Below are 26,620 nucleotides of genomic sequence, written 5' to 3' on the forward strand. Positions count from 1 at the left end.
CTTGTCAAAAGGACAAACAAGTCATTGATTACCCCCGCCGGCATCTGAAAGCACGTCTTCTGGCTGAGTCCAGTGCATCCTCCTCTTGGATGCCACCCTCCTGCTCTGGCTCACTCTGTCCCCGCTAAAGCTCTCGAGGTTTTCTTTTCCTCTGGAATCAAGATGATATTTTCCACCTGACCACTGGAGCAGAGTATTTTATCTAGGCCTATAGTGGTTTCTGATACAGTCTCCTGCCATTGAGCACATTCTGAGGCTTGGAATGTGTGGCTCAGGAGGAGGTTGGCTGGACACCTGTAAACTCTCTCCCTGTCAGCCCCCCGCCCCCCCAGAGAAGGCTAGGATTCTAGCCTTCTAGGCTCACAGGCTCACAGAAGGTAGGCCTTGGCTCTGAGGCAGAGTGGCCTCACCTTCAGTCACCTAGGGAAGCCACTGCCTTTCCAGCTATTGGACTAAGATTCCCAATGGGTTGTAAAGTGGCTTTCCATGCTGGTGGCTTCTCCTTGAGTGGGCAAGACGAGAGATCACCAGTCCATTTCCTGTAGTGCCTGGGCCCCTCCATGAATAACATTAGCCACTTGTCTCTACCAACCGGAATCGCATTTGGCTCAGTAACATCAGGTGGAAATTTCTAGAGGGAGTGACCAGCCTCCCGAGCCATCCTGGACAGTGTTTGTATTTTTTTTTTTCTTCTATGTTTGTGAAAGAATGTTCAACTCGTCCCCACCCTCCTCACCCTTAACTTCCTCCCACGTCCTTCTTTCTCCAAAGCAGTCTTCTGGAAGAAGCTTCACTGCCTCCCTGGCTGGAAATACTCTTTCTGTACCTAAAGAATCAAGTTTACCAATGTATGCTGTTTCAGTATTTCAGTATGTGGGACATTAGTTTTTTACACCATATTTTCTTTCATTATTAATTAAAAATTACTTAAGTTTTTCAGAAAATAATAAATATAAGTAAGCAAAATTTAAACAAATAATAATACCAATACCTAGAAACCACCATTGGTAATGCCTTCATATGCAGGTTTCTATATCTTACTTAGGGTTTTTACACAACTATTCTTTATATATAAATTGGACCATACTGTGCATATAGTTCTTAAGCTTTTTTTAAAACCTATATCACAGACATCTTTCATGCAACTAAATATCCATTCACAGCACTACTTTTAATATCTAAAAAGTGTTTCAGTGTAAGGATACTTCACTATTTAATGAGTCCCCCAAAGGACACTGAGGATGTTTTCAATTTTTCACTACCATAAACAGTGCTCCAATGAACAGCCTTCAGGCAAACTCAGTTATTTCCTAAGTATACATTCCAAAAAGTAGAATTGTTGGGTCAAAGCATATATACATTTTAAGGCTCCTAGATTCTTCTACCCTCCTACAGGTGTATGTTAGAAAGTCCCCACTTTCTACTAATTTTGCCAACTTGGGTATTTTCATTTGTTAAAAAATAAAATCTTTGGGGCACCTGGGTGGCTCAGTCAGTTAAGCGGCTGCCTTAGGCTCAGGTCATAATCCCAGGTTTCCTGGGATCAAGCCCTACATCGGGCTCCCTGCTCAGCTGGGAGCCTGGTTCTCCCTTTCCCTCTGCCTGCCGCTCTGCCTACTTGTGCTCTCTCTCTCTCTGTCAAATAAATAAATAAAAATCTTTAAAAAAATAAAAAAGAAAGAGAAAAAAGAAAATCTTTGCCAACTTGATAGGGAGAAAACGTTATCCCCTAGTTGCCTTAATTTGCATGTATTTGATTATTAATGTGATTGGGATTTTTAAAAATGTTTACTGCTAAATTGTATTCCTTCCTAAATTAACTCCTGATATTCCTTGCTAGCTCTTTATTTACAGATCTTTCTTTTTCTCTTAATTTGTGAGATATCTAATATTCGTCTCTTTATCTACAATGAATAACATAGTTGTTGACAAATAGAGGCATAAAATAAGTTTTTGCTGAGCAAATGAATGAATCTTTATGCATAAGATAATATGTCACACATAATGAATATGTACTCAGTTTGTCCTTTTTTCCTTTTGACTTAATGACATCATCTCAACATGCAAAAATTTTCTTTTTGTGTAATCATAGATTTATGTTTGATGGTTTCCTTGGGGTCAAGGTTAGCAAGGCTCCAGATTATAATAACAATATTTTGAAATGTGTTCATTTTTAATTAAAAATATTTAATTCAAATGTTTTAGTTTATAATATGAAATTAGCTATCTAACCTTTTTTCTTTTGATACTTAACTAGTTGGTCTAATACCATTTGTTAAACATTCCATCTTTTCCACATTGACTGAGATGGCTCCTCACCTATACACGTTTAGGTATTTATACTATTCATGTGTAAAAAACCTGTTTATTTTTAAATGTTCTCTTCTGTTGCATAACACTTCTATATGTTCCTCCAAAGCCCCATATTCTTCTAATTACTCAAAATAGGTTTTAAGTCTGGTAGGGCATGGCCCTTTCATTTTTTAAAATGAGGGGTCCTATTTTAGCACCTTTATTTTTCCAGGTGAACTCTTGTAAAGTTTCCCCAAACATTTTGTTGGTACTTTGATTGGCATTGTGTTAAATTTATGCATTAATTGACATCTTTACAATATTAAATCTTCCCACCGCTCCACCAGCTGGAAGAATTTTGTCCTTCCTCTGAACTCCCTTAGCAATTTATACCTTTTTAAAAATCACTTTCTACACTATACCCACCCAATTTTTCAAACCTGAAACCTGAGAGGCATCTCCTCCCCTCCCTTCCCCAACCTTCACCCCATCCAATCAATCATCAAGGGCTGCCCATGTGACCTCCTAGATTCCATCCCCTTCTGCCTGTCCCCACTACTGGTGCTCTGGTCCAGGCTGCCATCATTTCTGGCTGAGGCCACCACACTGCCCTCCGACTGACCTCCTTGAATCCACCCTTGCTTCCAAGCCGTTCTCTACAATTCAGCCAGAATGATCTTCTAAAAGGCAAATCTGATCATGGCACTCCCCAGCTTTAAAATACTCCAATAGCTCCCCATGGCTCTTGGGGTAGAGCCAGAGAAGCATGCCCCAACCCTCCCTTCCAGCTTGAGGCCAACCATTCTTTAACTCATTCTTTCTGCCCTGTTCATAGTAGCCATCATATATATCCCATGTCCTTTCTTACCCCAGGGCCTTTGCACATTCCGTCTCTTGTGTTTGGACTGTTCTTAGCCTTCCCTGTTATCTTAGTTTAAGAAGGTTCGATTTCCCAAGTGTATATTCCCAGCATCCTATACAACTCCTTTTTAGTACTCATCACATTTGTAATTACTTGTTCAAGTTTCCATGGTAATAACCCTGATAGTAAAAGTTTCCATGGTAGTAACCCTGATAGTAATCATAAGAATATTATTAATAATAAATGCTTTTGAATAGTAAGATATAGTCACTCTCTATCCCAAGTGCTTACATGAAAGGGTGCTCTAGACCAGTTCGTGACAGCAGGTTGTTAAAACTTCAGAAATTTGTGAGCCAGCTGATGTCATACTGGTAGCTTAAAATCGGCCATAGTCAGAGTATTTGCACCATGGAAATCAGCAAATACTACCAACCCTACCGCTCCCTCCCCACCACTTTTCCCTGGAGAGCCAAACACCACTGTTTGCATGCACAGCATTATTTAGTCTCACAACAGCTCTGTGAGATAAGTATCCCATTTTATAGATGGGGAGACTCAAAAGTTAAGTCACTTACACAAGATTTAAGAACTAGAGACATCCAAAAAGCTCAAACCTAGAGCATAAGTAGTTCATCTTCACATCACTATACCATAATGAAGGAAGGATCCTGCTGGTCTGACTCATCTACAGTGTTCCCAGCACACAGCACAGTGTTGAGCATAGTGAGTGTGCTCAATCAATATTTGCTTCGTGAATAAGTCAATAAAATTTCAGGACATCAGGAAAACAGAGCTATTTGCTGACAATAAGTGTTAAATAAAAGACACTAGGCGGGATGGCCAAAGGCCTGAGTCCTTGCTCTGACTCCACCTTGAATTCAATGGGTAATTGTGAACAAGTTGCTTCTGCCTGGGGCTTAGTTCTCCCATCTGCAAAAGAGGGAGTTTGGCCAGTGATCTACAATGTCTCACCATCTCCATAATTCTTTGAATTTACAAGTAGCATAATATCTACTATTTTCATGGTTATGCGGGCTCCCCTTTCAGCAGACACTTTGTTTCCACAAACTGTGGCTCATGGCCTCCTCTATTCTGTCTGGTAAATTCCCACTTTGCTTTAGAAATGTCACTCTATTGTCACCTCCTCTGGAAAGTCTTCACAGATTCCCTAAAGTCAGCCACTCCTTGCTCAGTGCCCCTTGCATTTATACCTCTATGGGACTTAACCCAATTATCATAATCTCCAGATGGCTATCTCCCCTTCTAGAACTGTAAGCTGCTAGAGGCATACTGAAATTACTGATTTTGTGCCTTGAGCATAATTTAGAACTGATGCTTGTTCAATGAATATATCAAGTACACTGATACCTGGGTCCTACCCCCCCGAGATTCAGAGCTACTTTGTCTGGGGCCCAGGTGTTGGTGATTTAAAGTGCAGCCAAGGGTGAGGACCTCTGCTTCAGAGAGAGTTTTCACCTGCATACACACATGTGCATGCACATGCACACAACACCAGGCTCCACACATCCACAGCCTCACTGAGTATCGACATCTTTCCTTACTTCAGAAGAGAGCTGAGGATTGGTTGCAACATGATTGCTATTTCTCCTACCTGTCTCCTCACAGGCCAGATGGTCATCCATATACAGTGGGTAGAGAAAACAGAGATGCCAGAGCCCTACATGTGGAAAGCATCCCAAAGTGAGACCCATTCCTCGCCTAACCTCGGGGACAGCTCACACTGCTGCTTTCCTCCTACCCCACCAGACACTCCTTCTCAGTCACTTCATAGGCTCCTCCTTTCACCCTGAGCCCTACATGCTGGTGCTCCTGAGGCACCATCTTGAGACTTCTTCCATCCTGTAGCTGCACTCTCTTCTGAGGCCATCTCATCCAGCCCTGTGGTTTTAAATCCTGTCTGGATGCTGACTGCTCCCTTGTTCAACATCCTCATCCTCAGTGCCTTCCCATCCAAACCTCTTACCCTACCTGCTTTTCCTACCTCATCTTCCATCGTTCTCCTCCCCACCAGTGCCACTCTGGCCAGAGGTATTCATGCTCTTCCCTGATGATGCTGGGCTTATTCCCACCTCTCAGTCTATAATCTGTTCTCTGCCTGGGACATTTACCCCCAATTCACAGACAGCCAGACACTGTTCTAGAGAACACTGGTGAACCAAACAGAAACACAACCCTGAAGAGTTCCAGGCACAGAAGGAAGACAATGTGAATGGAGAGGAGAGAAGGTCAAAAAGATACAGAAGCAGGGGAACAGATTTCCACACCTGTGATACGGGTCTCCACTCAACGTTCCTTCCTCACGGAGTCCCTCCCTGATCACCCCACCCAAAACCCTGCCTCATTCTCTATCCCTTACTTATTACTGTTGAAATTATATCATCTATTTTCTGTGTTGTCTGTCTTCCCCTCTAGAAAGTAAGTTTTATTAAGATGAGGGATTTTAACTTGCCCATTTCTATATCCCAGAACCTAGAGTTGTGCCAGCCCATGGTACTAGGCATGTCATAAATACTCATTTAAATGAGCAGTAAATATTTTACTGTGACTGCAATAGCATCTTCCATAGAAACACACACACACACACACACACACACACACACACACACACACTAACCCAACCAAGATGTACCTCTCTCAAGAGAGAAAATTCAAAGGTGAAATTTTAGATAAATATACCTAAAAATTACCCTTGTCCATCTACTCCTCAGTGATATGTAACCAGATATTTACACATAAACAAGAAGGGGAGTCTGGATCCAAATGAGAGAAGACACTATAAAATATTAGAATTTCATAATGTGTGTGATATATTTTCTGAGTTTATATATTTCTTTCTCTAGGGCCCTTATTTTCTCCTTCAAAGTATAATGTCCTAGTTGATCCTCCTGCCTTCAGTTGTTCCCCTGACTAACTCAATCTTTTATATCAACAGCATTTGTGTTTCTTATGAGAACCCCTTTGAGTTACTCTCACTTCCATGGGAACACTGAATATTGTCCTACAAATCAAGTCTAAATTCCCATACAAGGCTTTGTGGGGTTTTTTTTTCATTTTTTAAAATTGTGGTAAAATATGCATGACAAAATTTACCATCTGAAGCCATTTCTAAGTGTAGCAACTGATCTCCAGAACTTCTCATCTCACAAAACTGAAACTCTGTTCCCATTAAATATCACTCCCATTCTCCCTCCCTCAACACCTGAGCACCACCATCTGATGTTCTGTCTCTGAATTTGATCATTCTAGGTACCCTACAGGGCTTTTAAGCTGTTTTATGTTTTCCTTCCTTCTCATTCCTAGCTCATGTGGGCTAAGTTCTGGCCTAAGTTTTACCCAAGTGCATTACCACAGCTGTAAACCAGCCCTCTCTCCTCCAGACACCTGCTCACCTTACCCACTGGGCTCTAGCACATGAAATTCCCATAGTTGGGACATTCTTCCTTTTTCCCTGCCTATTCAAATCCTCCCTACCCTTAAAAATAGTCTTTGATTTCAATCTTCTTCTTGAAAGCCCCTCCCTCTACACTAGTCCACACTAAACTATGTCTTCCTGGAATTCATATTCCATTCACTGGAAACACCAAACATTTTGAATATCCTAATTCCCCAGCTGTTCTGTGCAATACACCACCACCCCCTCCAAAAATTTCTACATTTCGAAATAGGGACCATGTCTCATATGTCATTGTACCTTAGAAAAAGTAGATATTCAACCAATTTTAAACAAATGTTTTTAAACAAATATTCAGAAAATTTCAACAAACATTGAAATCATAGATAATTCCTACTTTCATAAAATTTTAAAACAATTTGAATCACTCTGCAGCACCGCTGGGCAATTTTTACAAATCCTTTTCAAGAAAATTTAGCTATAGCCAACCACTTGGCCTAATTTTTTATCTGATTACTTAGTTAAAAGTCTGTTCTAGCATGGTTCTAGCCGAGTCAAATTTACAAAGATGGCACTCATGAAATGAGCTCCTGTGATCATCTCCCAGACTGTTCAGAAATCGCTTGCATAAAATAAAATTTAAAATCGAGTCCACACTTCCCCATCCAATGCCTATCACCCAGTCCATTCTTCCCGCACTAGTAAAAAGACCTAGGAAAGGTAAAATCATTATAAAGTGGAGACACTGGGAGCTAGAACAAAGGTGAACCAGGAGCCCATCTCCCTTGGATCATTTTCTTACCCACCTGTGTAAATGAACCTCCCTGGAGCTCCTTTGCAGAACTGTTTGGACTTATAAGATAATGTCACTTCCACTACTCCAGGGATGTGCCGAGGAGGAGTCTGCACTCTGATGGCATGAGGAGTTATTAGCTGAGGAATGAACAGGCAGATAAATAAAATACCTGTTATACAAGTTATCACCAAGGCTATGGAGGACCGGAGCATCTCCTGCGATGACCCCCCAGGGCCCCAAACTTTCCAAACACCCTGTCCCTCTATCTCACGTGTTTCTCCCTCCCACCCTGGAATTTCCTCACAACTTAACCTGTCTAGATCCTCACCTTCCCACCAGCCCAGCTCAAAATTCTCCCTGCCTCCAGGGCCCATCCCTGTAATCACTCCCTCCCTGCTTCCTACACTGCTACTCTCTCATGTAGTGACTTGGCAATTTCCACATCCAACCTAGCACCTTTACTTGTCTTTTTGTAACGTCTTGTTGTTTTTCTCATTATGAAAGTAGAACGTATCCACTTTAGAAAATTAGGAAATTATAAAAAAATATGAGGAAAAATATTAGCCTTGTGTAACCCAGAGACGGCCACTGTTAATCTTTGTTGTGCTTCCAGAACTTTTCTACGGGTGGCTGTTATATTATTAGATTTTATATCCATAGACACCATTATCCTGATTTTTTTTTCACCTGACATTATAGTGTAAATACAATCCCTTCTCCTGTGTCATTAGAACTTTTTCAAAACAAAAATTTTAATAGTGGAATTGAACCATTCTCCTATTATTCAACATTTAGGCTCTTTCTAATTTTTCACAATTATAAACAATGTTGCGATAAATATTTATCTTTTTAAGGGATCCATGCCTGCAATAAATTGTGGTTCACATGTCTTTTAATCCTTGGTGCCTTGCTCACAGTAGGTAATCAGTAATGTGCATCCATGCTGCTGATGCTTCAGGAATTACATTTCCCCAAATAAAACTATCTTTGCACCAAAGAAAATCAGGGCAGCAAGTTGCCTTTGCCTACCTCACTCCATACAAGCATGGTCCCAAACACCACTTGGAGGCCATCAAAGAAGTTGTCTCCAATGATGATGACCATGGCTCCTCCCGTGGTCCAGCCTTCACTTGGGCTAATGGCTTTGATGCAGGGGGTAGCTAAGAAGATAGAAAAGAAAATGTCAGGGCTGTCCTTTGATGGTTGAAATTTGGAGTTTGGGGGATTGGCTGCTCTCAAAAGCTGTTGGTTATTCCAGGTTCAAGTTGAGCTTTGCTGACTTGCCATCATTCCTTAATTGGTTGCTGGTTTTCACCAGGTCATTAAAGCCTAATGAGTTGACCACTATGTATGAAAACATGGAACACTTAGCTAATTGTGCAAAGGGTGGTTTTAAAACCCTGTTGTTTTTCCCCATATTTTTATAAGTTGATCACACTGGAAATGTGTAAATCCCTTTTCTCTCCCCACCTCCTCTGCCCCAAGATGTTAAGATTTATAAGGCCTGCTAATGTGCTAGAGAGAGAAGGAGAAAGTAAAATCTATCATAGTTGGGGTTTTTTTCAGCTCTATCAGGAGACAATTTCTAATCACTTTCCTAACTTTGTAGGATGGATTCCCGCCCCCCCTTCTTCCATATGTCCAAGGCCTCTGGACTTTACATCCCAACAGGAACCCAATATGGTTTTCAGGCCATAACTAAAGTCAATCCATCACTCCATTTCCAAAGTTGACAGGGTCAAAGGTGGAGGAGAACTTTGGCAGGACTCCAAAAACATGAGCCCCCTTTGAACAGCCAGTCAATCACATCCAATCAGTCAGAAGAAACTGGATGGGTTCCTAGTTCTGAACCCTGGGATTTTCTTCTCCCCTTTCAGTGCCCACTGTGGGAGAATTAACACCACTCCAAATTCTTTACTGATTCAATCATTTTCTTTCAGTTCATTAATTCCTATTTAAATGGATACAAGACACATTTTAAGGGCCAAGCTGGGGTGGGGGCTGGTGGGCACTATACAGCAAAACATCACACTAAAATAGTAGCTTAGGTTAGCCATTCACCTTATAGTTCAAAGCGCCTTACTATCCCAGTGAGTTGGGGAGTGTGAAAGATGGAATTTACTCAGGTATTTGTCAGTTATCTTCCTTGATATGCTTTAATTTTTTGGACAACTTGAAGTTGAACAGTTACCAGTATTTCTGACGACTTTAATGCACATGGAAAACTACCCAGAGCAGATCATGATTTCTTCTTGTCCAAGCAAACAAAAATCAATTAGTGTCAATTTCATTCTGCACATTGTTTTGTTTTGCCCACAATCTGTTTAAGGGCACATCTGACACTTATTCATACATGTCTGCACTGTAATGTTCCTGTTTAACTAAGATGTCATAGGCTTATGTTTGCCTCAAATGCCCGTCTAGAAAAAAGAAAAACACAAGACTAGATGGCAGAGGCAGTGGGGCACGGGGGCCTGAGTGCCGACCGGGAGGCGTGCGGGGTTGCAAGAGAACAGGCAAGAGTCAGTGTTTACAACTTCACTTAAAACCCACATGATCTTGTGTATTTTCTCCATGCCTGCCCAGACATAAATTTAAAATTCAAACCAGGACAATGGCAGGGACCTTGATTTGTCTGTCATTCTCAGCCCAGACGGCAGGCAACCCTACCTTCTGATGGGTCCAGCCTTCTTGCTCTCCGGCCATGCTTAGAGTTGTTATGAACAAACATGTTGTCAGAAACAGCCAGCACGTGTCCATCCACATTCACCGTTGTTGACAACACAACCTGCACATTTAAAGCAAAAGGCGGGGGGTGAGGGGGAAGTTAGTTGTACATAAAGTAGGAAAAGTCGCAGCCTACTGTTTTGCCAGACATCCCTATGGCTAATGAGAGATGGAACAGAATCTTGGGCCAGGGCCATGCCCTCGGCCTCTCAGCAGGTCATCCTCCTGTGATTATGGCAGAGCTTTCTGGAAAAAGAGGCCACCTTTCACTTGCATGTTGTTATGTATTTGTGTTCAAACCACGCCCCAGTGATGGAGTGGGGAAACTGGCCATCTGCCTGCTGGTTCTAAAAACCTTGTTCTCTCCTACAGGACCTGAACAGTCATTCCCAGCTGACCCCAGAGCTATGCTCACGCCAAGGAGCCAACTGTGTGTGCTCAGGAAGGTAAGGCCTCAACACCAGCTGGGAAGTCATCTCTCCCAGCTCAGGAATGGGTTCTCACACTTCTAACATCTGCTCAAGGAATGCTGGGCACAGAGATGCTGCCTGAGGGGCTGTTTGTGGGGTGTCCCCACCCCCTAGAGAGCCGTGGCAGAGGTGATCCAATTTCTGGAGAGGAGATGAAGTTGCTGGAATTCAGTGTTGAAAATGTAGGACATTCAGTCTCTAGGCAGAGGAAAGGGAAGAGATGGGTGTGGAACAGTGGAAGATCATGGATTGGGAGTCAGAGAGAACTAAGACCACCACACCTGCTGTCCCGCAACCTGGTAACCTGGGACAAATTACTTCACTTTTCTAATCTCCGTTTGCTCATCTGTAAAACACAAACAACAATGCCTATCTCAAGGGCTCAATAAATAAAGTAAGGATGAAATGAGGTATTACGTGTAAAGCGCTAGGTGGAGACCCTGGCGCATGCGACAGGGGGATGAGTTCCATCCTAACTGCCTCACCTCTGCCTTTTTTGGCCTGTCACTAGGATGGGTGACATTACTCCCTGAGCCCCTCCCGTAGTGTAAGCTCTAAGGGAGGCTCTAGAAAGGCAGACACACGGGCTGGCTACCAAAAGTTACAAAGTTGGGCCCCTACCCTCAAAGAGCTCTCTTTCGGGCTGGAGAAACATGGCTGACACATAAAAGAAAGAGCACACAAAACGAAATCAAGTTGAGTTCTATGTGCATGCTGTAGTTCCAAGAGGCAGAGGTCAGTGAAGGCCAGAGCAGTTGGGAAAGCGTAGCAGAGGTAGGTGGACTTGAGTGCACCCACCACCCACTTGACCCAAGAGGATGGGCCGTCCTAGACGTGAGTCTGTTTGTCAGTTATGTATGCAATTTTTTTTGAGAAAATAACTCGTTATATACATATATACAGACCTCTGGAGGAAAGGCATTGATAGGCACGTAATGAGGAGCTGTATTTAAAAATGACTCTTCCTATCTACTCCCAAATTAAATTTGCTGATATTCTACTTATATTTTTTTCTGCCACCCCTTCCTTCCTTATTAAATGAAGGGGGCGGGCTACCTTGGCCCTGCTTTATCTCTAATGTGAAGTAAGATTCAGTAGATGGCATTTAAAATTTTCTACTATGAATAATTTCAAGCAAACAAAGTGAACAAGATAGTATGATAAATCCTTCCTTTTTTTTTAGGTGAAGTTTATATCCATTGAAATGCACAAATCTTAGCTGCACAGTTTTGACAGATACATCCAAGGTAACACAGACCATATCGGGGTATAGAACATTTCCATCTTCCCAGAAAGTTACCTTGTATCTTTCTCGGTCAATCCTCCCCTCCTACCTAACCCCCACCCCAAGGAAACCCTTCTGAATTTTTTTTTACCTTCAATGTAGTTTTAGATGGTAGCTTTTAATTTTTTTAAAATATATATATTTTAATATAATAGGGGTTCAGGAGAACCCCTAAAAGCATGAGTCCCCAAAATATTTCACCTAACCTGGTCCCATGGGCATGACAGTACCAGACAGGAATTTTCCATGGACATAAGTGGGTTTCAATCATTCATCCCAAAAACATTCACTGAGCTCCTGCTACATGTTGGGTATTAAATCAGGCCCTGGAGATTCAAAGACGACAGAATGGGTTCCTAGTCAGCTATGTGTCTCTCCCACACTTCAGTTCCTCACTTGTGAATATACTACAGGTACAGGGTCCCTGCCTCTCTGTGACATCAAAAGAACTTAAAGGAACCTCCGTTGTCGTTCAGAAAATGATTGTCAATAGCTCCTATTTCAGGGACGCAGCCTGTCTAGCTCCGGATCTGTTTTCAATTGTCCCATGTCAACATGTTAGGAGTCTGGGGAAAATCCTTCCAGAAATCTCCTATTGTACGGTGGCCACCGTAAGATGTAGACATCCATCGCTCTCCACAAGTGCATGGAGGCACAAGTCCTTATCAGGGCAAGCACAAGATGGCATCATAGTCAAAGGAAGAGAGAAGCCAAGGCTCCTGGCATGGGGTTAAGATGAGCATGAAGGGGGCACCTGGGTGACTCAGTCGTTAAGCGTCTGCCTTTGGCTCAGGTCATGATCCCAGGGTCCTGGGATCGAGCCCCACGTCAGGCTCCCTGCTCGGCGGGGAGCCTGCTTCTCCCTCTCCCGTTCCCCCTGCTTGTGTTCCCTCTCTCACTGTGTCTCTCTCTGTCAAATAAATAACTAAAAGCTTAAAAAAAAAAAAAAGATGAGCATAAAGATTGAAAGCATTCACCTCTGCATATGATTACCCCCTGAAAATAATAGGAGAAGGTGGAGAAAAAAGAGGAATCAGGCCACTTTTATAACTTGTGTGTGTGAATGGATTGACATAGCTGCCATCTCTGGAAAACTTAAAACAAGAGGGCGCTTCAGGCTTTAATTGCTAATGAGCTGTGCTAGGCACAGTGAGGGGAACTCCAGCCCATCTGAGGATTATGCGGATATAGAGAGCATTCTCTCTGAGACCACTTTAATTCATTCCACAAGCTTCTTGTCATACTGTACTTTAGTGCTCCTCATGCATTCCTGCCACAAAATATGAGGCTTTCTTGAGCCAGCTGATTTCATCATTGTCCATTTGGGTGGAGTGAGATTCAGTTCCAAAGTGAACATTTCCCGAATGACATACCCTGATGGTTCAGATGCACTTCATTATTTTCTATTAACAATGGAAATAAATTTTAATCTCTTGCTGGCTAGCTCTGGCCTCTCATGACAGCAAGGGAATTAACCTGAATTATTTCAGTGTCTGCAAAATTTATTACAAGATTTTAAATTATGTCCAAATGTATGTGCGTGTGTGCATATATATTTAGATACAAGGCAAGTTCCCATTTTTAATATTCCAAATATCTTAGACTGTGGGTTATCTAGAAGAGTCTGTCAATTAAAGTGAATTGGCAAAATGTAAAGAATTTAATCCTCTAGCTCCACCATGCAAAACCGGACATGTTTGCTGGTTGTTCTTATACATGCACGTACACGCGTGCGCGCGCACACACACACACACACACAAATATTGGCCTTTACATACATCCACTCTCCTTCTGGAAGTAAATGAACTACATTATGGAGGTGAAGATACATTTGGTACATTCAAAGCTTTGAATTTAACTTCCTTCCCTGTTTTCTGATGAACGATGACAACACTGATATTATTCTATTCAGACAAGTTAAAGTTTCTGAATGTTTGGGGACTAAAGGAAGTGGAATGTGCATTCCAGCATCGTCTCACTCCCAGGCCTTCCCTTTCCACAAGCCAACTTCTTTCCCCTAGTGAGTATTTCCTGGGTCACGAAGGCTGACCTTTTCCATCTGGAATCAATCAGTCAACCCCTGACAACTTCCTGAAACACCTCACTCCATTTCCTGTTCTCCCCCCCTTCTCTCTTTTCCCCTGGTTTGCTTCACTCTTCAAAACTGCAGGCCACAGCAGCTTAATGTTAGAGGGTCAGACACAGTTAGACTCCAAAACACTACACAAGGACACCTTTGACCTTCAAAAATCTTTACATCTTAGCTAAACAAATCAAGGTCAACATTTCTTACCATTACCTTGTTAACTATTTGTATGCATCTTTGCCAACGATCTTCTGATCATATAACCATCAATACCACTTGTTCTCCTGAGCTCATAAACTGATGTGTTTTCAAAGTAGCAAATTTAGTCTTGATAAAGGGTGTGGTTTTGGAGGTAGCCGAAACTAGAAGTCACGGGCCTTATAACAAACATATGTAGAATATGGCTGACAAAGGAACTTCTACGTCTCATCAGCATCTCCTATCACCTAAACCTGATACCTGGTCTTTTCTAAAGCTGTCAGGCTCTCTTGGCACGCCATTCTGCTGGCACGGCCCGAAAGAATGCCAATTAGGAATACAGATGTCCATAATTTGTGTGGGACGGACCCCCGGTTTTTGCTGCTGACACTGTGACAGCTTTCATTTGTTTCTCATAGTTGGTGTATCTGTATTTTAGCTCAAAACTCCAAAGGGAGAGCCTGCAGATCGGAAACCCAAGCTACTGTAGATTATAGCTCTCCTCGACTGAGACATTTCAACACAAAAGCAATAACCCATGATATTCATGCAAATATTATTTATGACATGGCACTTTAAAGACAAGATTCCAAGAAAGAGAAGTAAGGATCCATTGAAATTGCTTGCATTTTTTTTTAAGCGGAAGCAGTTTTTCAATTTTTGCAATTCCTTCTTTTGCTTTGTGTGATCCCAAATTTTTAGTGAATTTACACACAGAGCAACTGTAGAGTGGCAGTGTAGGTTCTGGTGGGAATCATCCGATTAAATGGCAGTTTTAGCTACATGAAGAAAAATCTGTAGCTCCCCTTGAAAAATACAAGACAGTTTTAAGAACAAAATCTACAACTGTGTTAGCAATCTGCTAAAAGTACTCAAGAAAACGGATTGACTTTCTCAAATTATTTTTTTTCTTCTCATTATCTAAAAGTACTCCCATGTCCCTCACTCTAATAATTTATACAAAGCAGGAGCCGAGTTGTAAAGAGCTCTTTCCTGCCTATACAAGGCCACAGTGGGAGTTACTCTTTAGGTGGGCACATCCGTTAATCTGTACAACCAGGTTTCCGATAGAGGAACGGCTCCTTTGGTATCAGAATGATAGCATGCAGCATGGGAACCCTTACCAACCTGACTTATTCCCACCCGTGGGGCATTTTTATGTCTCACTCTGAAATGTCTTCAGCTTTGTTGGAACATCACACTTTTAATTTTTTTTTTTTTTTTTTAACATCTCTCCTTGTCCAAGCTACAACTGTCTGGTTTGGTTGAGTTAAGTCAGAGGAATGACCAGCTTGGAGTCTACCCCCAGCCAGCCTTTCTCAGCTCACACCCAGGTGTTCCTACAAAGGCCTTACGTCTCACACAGAAGGGTAAAGGAAAAAGAGAAGTCAGAATGAAAAATGTGCTCTGCTCTTTGAAACAGATGAGAATCCTAGTGTCTGTAGTCACGGGAGAATAATTACACTGGGTTAGAAACCTCTCCATACGGATCAGAGTTCTTGCTTTGAAAACACACCAAATTCTACCATTTGTCGGACATATTTCCCCTCCATTTCAATGAGGGTCATGTACCTTCTAGCTGAACGTGGGGCCTTTGGTAGTTTAATCTCAGTAAAGCCTGGATGTGTAGCATTTAGGGCATACTCGAGGTGGAAGACTCTCTGATACCTACCCACAAACATGCATCCACCAAGCTAAATAAAATGGTCTCGAAAATTCCTGTTATTTTGCCAAGTATGGAAAAAAAATTCTTTATGACATTTTACATCTGGAAATGGAATTAAATTCAAGATGTGCTTTTCCCTTATAACTGTTGAGTTGCTATATATGTTATTTCAGCTTTCCCAAAGTGTAACTATTATGTGGGATTTTATTTTCCACCTGTGGTAGGAGGAAAGAGACATAGAGACCATTAAACGGACAGAGAAAAGCAAGACAGATTTCTGGTTGTGGTGGGCAACCAAGTCTGGAGTCCATATCATTGAAATTGCTTGCATTTCAATTGGAGGAAAAAATACTCCATTGGTGTTTTTATACACTGGCTAATTTTCACATTCGACAAGGGGACTCTGATGAAACAATTCTGTCTAAGCCTCCATTAATTCAACCCAGGCTAACAACAAGCAGTTGGCTACTGCAAATTGTTTCTCCCCACCACTTTATTCTTGGCACACATCGTATTTTCAAACCAGATTTAAAGCCTAGATTCTTCTTTGTTACTGGACTCCGGGGTCTCCAAAATTACCTTTAAACACCTACCCCACAAGTATGGATTTTGTCATCTTTTTTTTTTTTTTAAAGGAATTCCCAGAATTCTTAGCCATCACAGTTGTTTCATATTCCCTAAGGCTAAATTTTCTGTTCGGTTAAGGATCAAGTGCCGAACCAGAGAACACAAAGTTGATTGCTGTTGAGACAGATGTGGGGCATTGTGGGGCGGCTCACACCAAGGGAGGAGGGACCGTGGCATTGATGACATAACTCCCGAGAAGACACTTTCTTAAGAAAGAAGACAGCCCTATGTTTCAATCAGTCAAAGGTGGTTTTTGACACTCCCTGTGACATTCGCAGTGACATGCTACTGCTACGTGCAATGGGGACTTACAGAAAACATTGTCACGACTTCAAGGAGCTGACCAGGGAGTTGAAGCATAACAAACACTACACATAATCAGAAAAGATGACTACATAGCCATGCATAAGTGAGGACTAAAATGTGTGGCCATCGTATACTCCAGGAGCCCAAAGGTGAGAAAAATGAACCTGAAATTAAGGCAGTGACCACCATTTTCATCAAGGAAATGAGATTTGAGAGAGGCCTTGAAGAGTTGAAAAAGTTTTGTTACACCACTCAAGGTCACTGAAATCATTCTTCTGGCACTTAAAAAATAAAATCAAATTGGCATAAGTGTAGTAGTATGCTGAAGACCATTTCTGCTGGCATATTTTGCAAATTTGCCTTAGGATGGCCATCTTTTAAGAGTTTGTTTTTAAAAAACCAGTTGAATGCGTACAAAAAATCAAGTGGCAATTTTTTTCAACCAGCCTTCATGTCATCAGGGAGCCTGCTTTACAACTAAATTTTTCCCATCTCAAAGGTCATAGACCCTGGCTACATCTTTGCTACCTCATTTTATTCCATTGAACCCATTGCCTTTCCCATCTAGAACATATGCCAAATGGGATGGTTATAGTCAAGGGCAGTATTTTACTCGCAAACATTTTGAGAGCCACAGGGGAGCCTTGACATATTTGATGCAGTTCTTGACTTGGCTGGGCCATTCTCTTCCACCAAACTCTGCCCCCCAGGGACCTCATGAATCACCTGTCATTCATCAAAAAGCAGGAGCACGTAGTCCCCACAAGCAGCTATGTACTCTTATTGCAAAACTAAGAAAGCTTTGCTTTCCAGGAAGCTCTGCATCTGCTTGTTCTGGAATGTGTTTGGAGGTAGGTTTTAGCACCCAAATTTGAGTCTCCTAAAATGTTTCAGCATTTAAGCTTTGTTTCCCCCTACCTGAAATCTGACATGCCATTTCCCAAGAGTTACACAGGCAGCGACTTGCTAACCCTTCTCTCTCTTTTCTCCCATGAATAACTCAAAACACGTTCCCTATGTGGGTTGGTTAAAATTTTTATCACCCTGATTCTTGTCCCCATTTGAGATGCCAAAAGGCATGGAGTGGGGGTGGCAGGAGGGTATCCTGTGAGAAGAGAAAAGCCTGAAGTAACCCACAGAGAGCCTTCTCCACGCTTAAAGCACTGGACTGAGGGAAATATACTCAGACCCTCAGAGGGGTTTTTTTGTTTTTGTTTTTTTTCCTGACTCCAAATAGATAATTATTATTTCTCAGAATATCTGGTTTGTTTTACCACCAGATAATGGACTCACCTGTTGATTAGAGAGGCCATAAGTCAAGTGATTTTCATTATGAGCTTTAAAACTGCTGCTCAGTAGCACAGAAACCTTCAAATGGTGCATGAGATCACAAAGCAGCTGGAGTAGCTCTAGAATTGAAAGATTTGAACTGAAGAAACCTGCAGGCAACTGGAGCTGTATTAAATTTTTACCATTTGGAGTTAATTTAAACTCTGTTTCCCTCTTCAATGGGTGTGAGAGAAACATTCAACATTTTTTATTTAAGGAAAATAGATGGTGGTGCCATTAAAAAGTTTTATATAAGAACTAGGGGTTTAAGAAATCATAATGGTTTGTTGGATGGATCTTGGCCCTGTTCCAAGACATGAGTAGCCCTGCCCTTTGCTCCTGCATCATTCAGTCACACAGACTAGTGGCTAACGCCCAGCTGTGAGGACTGGGTGTCTTTGTCATCCACATTAATTTCCCCATTGTTCCTGTGCAGTGGCTGCATCCAGGCCCTAGGCCTCTCACATTATCGAGCTACCCGAGTGATGCCGGTTGGTGCTCACACAGCCTCACTTTTTTTCTTCATCCTGACAGATCTTTGCATCTTCCATTCCCCTCTGCCCGTAACCGTGCATTGCTCTCTCTTCCTCAGAGGTCTGACAGATCTGCTAGGTGTGTCCTCATAGGGCATAACCCTTTCCCTCACCCCTTCCAAGGCCCCTTAAGATCCCCTTCTGGCAGGCCCATCCTGAGGTCGTGTGAAGATCCCTATAAACAGAATTCAACTCAGCACTGATGTCCTCCCCAATCTGGCTCCCGAGATAACTTTTCTTTCATTGCAAATGTATGTATGTGCCCCTCCATATATCTTGACCTTTTATGTCTTGAGGCAACAGATGGCAAGACCTGTTTGGATATATTTCTCAGTCCTCTCCCTAGAATAAGTGTATAAAAAATGATGATTGTGGTGGGCCTAATCTAAAATGGAATAATTTAGGGGTGAACCTGAGACACACAAGAGCCACTCAGAAAAGTTCAGCAAATGGCTGTAAGAATCTTTATCCTAACTACATGAAAGCTGCAAGTTTATAAATGGAGGCGTTCATTTAAAATTATTCTAGGGTTAGAGATATGTCAAGGCACATGCTCCTAACTCCAGAATGACTAATGGGCAAGTTGGTGCTTACCCATACGATGGAAAATACCCCAGGCCTCTACAGTGATCATGCCTATTTAAAACAGAGTCCTCTTGAGGCAAGGGGAAATAACTGGCAACCAGGTCTTGAATGTTCTCAATATCAACTAAGTTAGTGATCTGCTGACATTAGTGTCCTGTTATAACTGATACCATGGACAACTTTGAAAACCATTGGGAAGAGCATCCACACTTACTATTATTATAATGGCTGGTATCCCTTAGATTCTACCTCAGCTGCCGTGACCACACCACTGAGTTTGGCAATCAGCACAAAGCCAACTGGCACCGTGCTGGGCCCTGTGCTTCCAGGCAGGTCACTTGAAGACCACAGAGAAGCAGAGCTAAGCTATGTGAATCACTCATTTGTCATATTCTCCTTATCTCCCCACTGGGAGGTAAGTCCCTCAAGGGCAGCGGGTTGTATCTGTTTCGCTTGTTGATGTGTCTCTAGCACCTAGGATAGTCCTTGGCACACAGACTGTCTTCAATAATATCTGGTGGGTGGATGAATAAATGAATGAGTGCATCTATGTTTTCACTGTGACTTGGAGTAGACCCAGTCAGCCTATCTCTGAGAATGAGTTGGCAACCGTCACCATAATTGTTACCAACTTCTGTGTTTTAGAATCTGATTGTGGGAAATGACAACATGTTTGACTTCTCCTTGTCTTAGCTTGATTTTCTTCTGGATTTTCCAACTGCCTGCCCTCTACCCACAATGTAGAGAAATAAAGAATAGGGTTCATTATGTCTTAACAGCTTCAACTAGACATAAATTTCTTTCTTTTCCTTCACTAAGCTGTTAATCTGGGTGTTTCACCCAATTGTTCCATTTCAAGAAGGGCAGAAATGATTTTCTGCATGTATGGCCCATGGATTTAGATACTTGGGGACCACAGAAATCTTTTCTTTTTTCCCTTTCTTCCTTCCCTTTTTCCCTTCTCTCTCTTAAAAAATTTATTTAATAACAATTTATTGAGCTCTGCACAGTGGCTGGTATTATGCTAGGCATTGGGGAGAAATACAAAAATTAAAAAAAAAAAAAGATATCCATTACCCTCAAGCAGCACAGTCTCTTAGATGAACAATAATTGCAAGGCAATGTGATCGATTCATTTATTCATCCACCCACCAGATATTATTGAGGACAGTCTGTGTGCCAAGAACTATCCTAGGTGCTAGAGACACATCAACAAGCAAAACAGATACAACCCTCTGCCCTTGAGGGACTTACCTCCCAGTGGGGAGATAAGGAGAATATGACAAATGAGTGTAGTAGCACTGTGTAGAGAATGTAATGATGGCACAGAAGAAGGAGCCAAGGAGTCTGTCAGGGAGAGTCAGAAAATGCCTCACAAAGGAGGTGCCATTCAGGTATAGTCTTGAAGCACGAGTAGAAGTCACAAACTGGAGAGGGGCGAAGGGTTCTTAGGTAGAGGGGCAAACATGTGGAAAGGTTCAAGTAATATTCCATATAATAGAAATCAGTGAGGTGTGCCAAGTGAGTGGTGGGTATATGGAAACATCAGGGGATGTGCCTGGTACAAAGATACTAATCAGCCATGCCTTTCAAAATCTGAGTTTTAGGACTAGACAAGGAAGGAGTAGAAGCAGGGATCTACTGCAGTTGTGTTCAGGAGAAGAGATAGATTTAGCAGATACTTAGGAGGAGGAAGTGACGCTTCACCAATAAATGAGGAAGGCACGGATCCAGAGAGTAAGTATCAAATTCTGTTGTGAACATGTGCTCATTAGTAAGCCAAGGGAAGACGCCCAGGAAGAAGGTAGAGTGGGATTTCTGCAGCTCCAGAGAAGGGTGAGGTCTGAGGATATGGATCCAGGAGTCACCTGGAACAGATGGCATTTATAAGGAAGTGGGAAGATTATCAAGGAACTCCCAAGGGGACAGGTCCTTTTTGTAAGGGTTAAATTACATGGAGGATGCCCATTCGGTAGATGAATTTCATTTCTTTAGGTCAGGGGACCATGGGACCCTAAGAGATGTGAGAACCCCTGACATTTTAAGCAAAACTTGGTTTAAATGTAGGTTTTTGTGGCAAAAGAATCTATACCTTTTACCAAATTCTCAAAAGGATCTGAGCCGAAAAAGGATTAAAACCTATTGTGTTTTGATAAATAGGCATATGTATTTATATATGTCTGAGATACTTGGAACTTGAACTGAATTAAAGAGAGGTTTGTTTCAGGCTAGAAAAAAAATTTGATGTAATGATATTGTTCTCATTTGGTCATTTTGGGAAAAAGAATCCAAGTTCCACGACTGTTTTGGGGACAGGGGAAAGAAGAGAGGTGGGAGAGAAGAAGGAGTATGGCTGGATTCATGATTTGGTAAGAAAAATTTCATATTTCTATTCTGTTCAGAGCAAATCTTTACAAAAGAATGCTTCAGATTAAATATGTTTAATCATAACAAAATGGAGGAACGAAGTAACTATCTATATGGTTTAAAAGTATTACCTTTGTCATTCTGAATAAATGTAGTTCAGAAATTCCTAAGTTACCATTCCTTCAGATCCCCCTGACCCCCACATGATTACCTACAATCTCTGGTTTGGTTTCATATTTTGAACTTTATCCAAGTCTCTCACTTGACCATTATAGCACATAGTCAAGGCTTTCTCCATAGTAGCCTTCTCCAGGTAGAGAGCGTTCATTGAAGGTTATACTCTTAATAGAATCTGAGCACAGTATAAAAATTATCAATTATTTTGTACATCAAAGGGCACTATCAAGAAAGTGAGATGACAGATATGGAATAGGAAAAAAATATTTGCAAATCACTTATCTAATAAGGAAGGGCCTGGTATCCCAAATATATATAAAAAAAACTCTTACAACTCAACAATAAAATGACACATAACCCAATTTAAAAGTGGACAAAGGATTCAAATAAACATTTTTCCAAAGAAGATATACAAATAAATGGCCTATAAGCACATTTAAAAAATGTTCCACATCATGAAGGAAAGACAAATCAAAACCACAATGAGATACCACTTCACACTCCTAGGATGGCTAGAACTTAAAACAAAAACAAAAGACAAAAAAAAAAAAACCAGAAAATAACAAGTGCTGGCAAAGATATGGGGAAACTGGAACCTTCGTATATTACTGGTGGGGATATAAAATGATGCAGCCACTGTGGAAAACAGTTTGGCAGTTCCTCAAAAAGCTAAAGATAGAGCTAACATATGACTCAGAAATTCTACTCTTAGACATATACACAAGAGAATTGAAAACATATGTTCACACACCAAAAAACTTGTACACAAATGTTCGTAGCAGCATTATTTATAAAAGCCTAAAAGTAGAAACAACCCAAGTGTTCATCAACTGATGTATAGATAAACAAAATGTGGTACATTTTTACAATGGAATATTATTCAGCCATAAAAAGGAATGAAGTGCTCACACCTGCTACAACATGGATGAACCTGAAAACATGATGCTAAGTGAAAGAAATCAGACACAAAGAGCTACATGTTGTATGATTCCAATTACATGAAATGTCCCCAATAGAAAAATCATAGAGACAAAAAGTGGATTCGTGGTTGTCAGTGGGTGGGGAGAAAAGAATTGGGAGGTATGGGGTTTCATTTGGGGATGATGAAAATGTTCTGGAATTGTATAGTGGTGATGGTTGCACAACATTGTTAATATACTAAAGGCCACTGAGTTGCACAATTTAAAATGGTTAAAATGATGAATGATATGTTATATGAATTTATCTCAATAAAAAATACCCCCCAAATTGCCAATTAATTTTAGCTCTACCCCCAAAATAAGACAATTAGAACCCACAAACTTAAAAAAAAATATTTCACGTTCTTTGCAGAAGTCAAATATTTTCACATTGGATGAGAACCTCCCATCATTTTGAGATCAGCAATATTTATTCAACCCTGTTAAAAGCTCAGGCACACTGAAATCGTCACTTAGTAAATAACGGAAGAAGTAGAGGAAATACGAGCATGCGTGTGCTTAGTGAGTACATTTCCAAAATCTGAGAAAAATAAAATGACAAGACATTCTGTTAAAAGCCTCTTGAAATTGATGAGAGCATTCTCAAATTTAAAACTCTTTGGAAGTGAAGGTAGAGAATAAGGGGATAGGAATCCGAACCGCCAACCCCTCTTCCTACCTCTGTTTCTTCGGGAAGTGAAAGCCAAGCTTTGGCCATCAAGGTTATTCTGGAATCCTTTTGAATCTCGTACTTTTTTGGACTGAAATTATTTACGTTTGCATTTGGAACACAAAACACCATCAACTTCCACCCCGCACAATGATCCTGCGTCATTCCCAAGAAAGCTCATTTTATTTCTGCTTGTCTTCACACCATACAGCAGGGGAAACTGTATGACAGAGAGGAGGGGTTTGACTTTTTTAAGAGAGGCTGGTAATCGTGTTAAATAACTAACCAAAAATGTCCCAATGCCAGCAAGACTGTTTGATGACCATGATGGGGGGGGGGGGGGGGGGAGAAGACAAGAATGTTTTGTGTTTTTTTTGCAAAGTAGTTTTCTCACCTTGTGTGCACCCACCTCCCCCCCGTGAACTCCTGAAGTACTCTGTCCCTAAGCCCCAGAAGCTCTCCGGGTGGCTGGCAGGAGCAGCCCCATTACTTGGGCAGTCCTGTGCCCAATGAGTATGTGTGACCCCGGTCTCTGAAATTACGAAGAATTTCAAAAAGTCAACAGCAAGGCATCCACTTAGCAGCTGTCCACGGTGCAAACTCGTGGTCTGGTGGAAGGGGTTTGACCAGACAGACCCTCCCGGTTCCTGGTTCCACCGCATCCTTCCTGCGATTCGAGGCGAGTTACGAAACCCCCAGAACCTCACTGTTCCCACCCAAAACACGAGTCTAATCATCCCCATCCATGGCTGCCAGACTTTTTTTTTTTTTTTTTAAGTCTCAAGCCTGAATGCTATTGTTTAACATGTTTTCCATGTTTCTACGGGGAAGGGAGCGCTCTGTATTTAGGCGGGGTGTATGAATGGCAGGAAAGCCTTTTGGCGGATTAAATATGGGTCCTTCAAAGATTAAGGAAGGGAGCCAAGGGGGACTGCACTTCCTCTCATCTCCAACCTGACACACTTTGCCTCTCTCTGTGTTTTTATTAGCTCCTATCCTCAGTACATCAGTGGCAAGGGTGATGAAACCAGTGGCAGATTTAACTGCCCGGCAGCTGGGTCACTGTCCCGTGGGTCTTGTTGTCATGCTGCGATCTTAAAGTAACCACGGCTGTTTGGGCTGCTGCTTTCCCAGAGACTCCGAGAGACACCACTGCATGGTTAATCGGTGGCAAAGGAAGGGAAGAGGCTATTGCTTGCAGAAAGCACAGAGAAGCTGCTTTGAAAAATCCCAAGGTGGCTGAATATCAAGAACACGGTTCCTGCTGTGGGCAGCTGTGTGTGTGAAGGGCAGCCTGCGGGCTGAAAATCAAATCTCCAGCCTGGGTTGGTGCCCCTCCCCTCGGGCCTTGGCAACAGAGGCGAGAGGCCTAAACACTACAAAATGCAGAAGCCCTCAATACTATCAGATGAGGGATATCATTTAGAGTCATCTTTATTGTTAGCAGCGTCCATGAATAATGTTTTCTAAGAAAAGAAAGGAAAAAAGAAAGAAAGTGCTAAAGAGAGAGAAAACAGAATGACTCACTTAACAGGGAAGAACTGCAGGCCCCTTACCTGAAACCTTCTCATGTCCCTCGGGTTTCCCGCTGTTTTCAAACAATTCTGATTGCACTTGAGGAAAAATTTTAGAAAAAATCTGTGAAGAGAAAGCAATGTGTTACATTTTGTAGTAAACATTTTTTAAGAGAAAATAGATCTGCATTATATTAGATTTGATTGGAAAGGGATTGTGTTTCCCATCTGGGGAATTTCAGCCGGCCCTGCCTGGGAAGGAACACCGCTGACCCTTTGCAATTTGCAAATTCGGATGTTTGCGATTTGAGGATTGTGAAGCGGGTCACAAGCTGGGCTCTGGTTTGTATACCCACCCCCGAGTTGCAAGGACACTCTGTCTCCCAAAAATCAGACTTCCAAAGCAGCAGTGACTCCTGCCGTGTAAAAATGTCTTGCTCCAGGGTAAATAATGGCAAGACTTCACCCAGAATCCCAGGGTTTCTCACGCATGTGGCTTTCCGCTGGCCACACGCACCTCTGTGCTCACACACCTCACACATGTACCCTCACACACAAAGGGCCCCTGGTCTTTTTAACCAATATATATAAAATCAGAAAACAGTACGTTGCCATCCAAAGGCAGGTCAGCCTGTGCAGGTATACACTGGGGTTTTTATGACTAATAACAAGTTGTGAATGTCCTCTCAGACCTTCTGTACATTATCCGGGAAAATACAAAGGCACCGAATCATGGTTTGAAGTTATCATTCATCATAAGGCATATTTTTAAGCCAGCCGTCTCTGAAATAAACTATTTGTGCAATTTTAAAATTGGGCATCTTTAATCAGACAACTACATCAAACCAGAAAAATGGCAGAGGTGGCCTTTTCAGCCATTCACCTATTTTAATGTTTGGGATTTTGTTTCAAACCACAATAAGTTTTTCATTTAACTCACTTGCAGAGTCCTTTTCCTTAAAAAAAAAAAAAAAATCTGGCTTTTGCAGTGTTAAAGTCCCAGGTGAGCTAGGCCTATTTCCCTTTCTGTTACTATGACAACGAAATTTTACCGCAGTCCCAAAGTCCCTCCAGAACTCTCACATCCATGCCTTGAATTAGAACTTTAAAGGAAAAGATATACATTTTTTCTCCAGGATTTACCAACAAAAATAAGTAGAAATCAACAATGCTTCCAAAAATTCTATTTTAAAGCAACGGCTGGTAAGATGCTCTCATGGTGACCTTCTGTTTATTTTTATTTTTTTAAGAATCACACAAAAGAATTGGAGAGCGCTCCAGTTAATTGTATTTAGCACTTAAAGAAAAAAAAAATCTGATGGAAAGATAAACAGTAAGCAATCAAGGAAGAGAGAATGGGAACTGTGTTCTTCAAAATGGTTTCTGTATTTGAGGCTGTTTTACTCTAGATTTGCTAAAAATATTTGGCCAAGTGCTCCTGACCCCTATCTACAAATAAAGGTGGGCTGTGAATTGTGAATTTGGAAATAACAGCTAAAATTTTTTTCATGATGTTATAACATCTGCTTTTCACTTCTCTCTTTTCATCTTGGCTGGGCCGGGAGGTTAGGCAGGACTTCCTGTGCCATGAAGGTATCAGGGTCTTCACCCTAGCTCCCCGAGCTACCTCCGGAGTGACGGGGCAGAGAAACGCTCCACGCTGGGTTTTTTTTTTTTTTTCCCTTTTGCTCCGCACTGCTTTATGCAGCGTTCAAATTCACAACCTGCCTTCGCTTCCTAACGTGCAGTGAAACGTCTG

General features: G+C 41.7%; 1 protein-coding gene across 5 annotated transcripts in view; it reads right to left on the minus strand.

Moving 5' to 3' along the window:
- Positions 1-26,620, minus strand: part of EBF2 (EBF transcription factor 2) — a 185,835-nt gene that overhangs the window by 29,218 nt on the left and 129,997 nt on the right. For 4 of the 5 annotated variants that reach the window (XM_021698821.1, XM_021698819.1, XM_044912563.1 and 1 more), the window contains 4 exons: positions 24,904-24,985; positions 10,033-10,150; positions 8,392-8,522; positions 7,373-7,499 (listed from right to left, as the gene is read on the minus strand). In XM_021698821.1, the coding sequence (XP_021554496.1) occupies positions 7,373-7,499; positions 8,392-8,522; positions 10,033-10,150; positions 24,904-24,985 (458 nt within the window). Of the gene's footprint in view, positions 1-7,372; positions 7,500-8,391; positions 8,557-10,027; positions 10,151-24,903; positions 24,986-26,620 lie in introns of all 5 variants that reach the window. The other variant, XM_021698818.1, reaches the window with a different exon arrangement.

Source organism: Neomonachus schauinslandi, chromosome 2 (assembly GCF_002201575.2).
Source record: "Neomonachus schauinslandi chromosome 2, ASM220157v2, whole genome shotgun sequence".
NCBI lineage: Eukaryota > Metazoa > Chordata > Mammalia > Carnivora > Phocidae > Neomonachus > Neomonachus schauinslandi.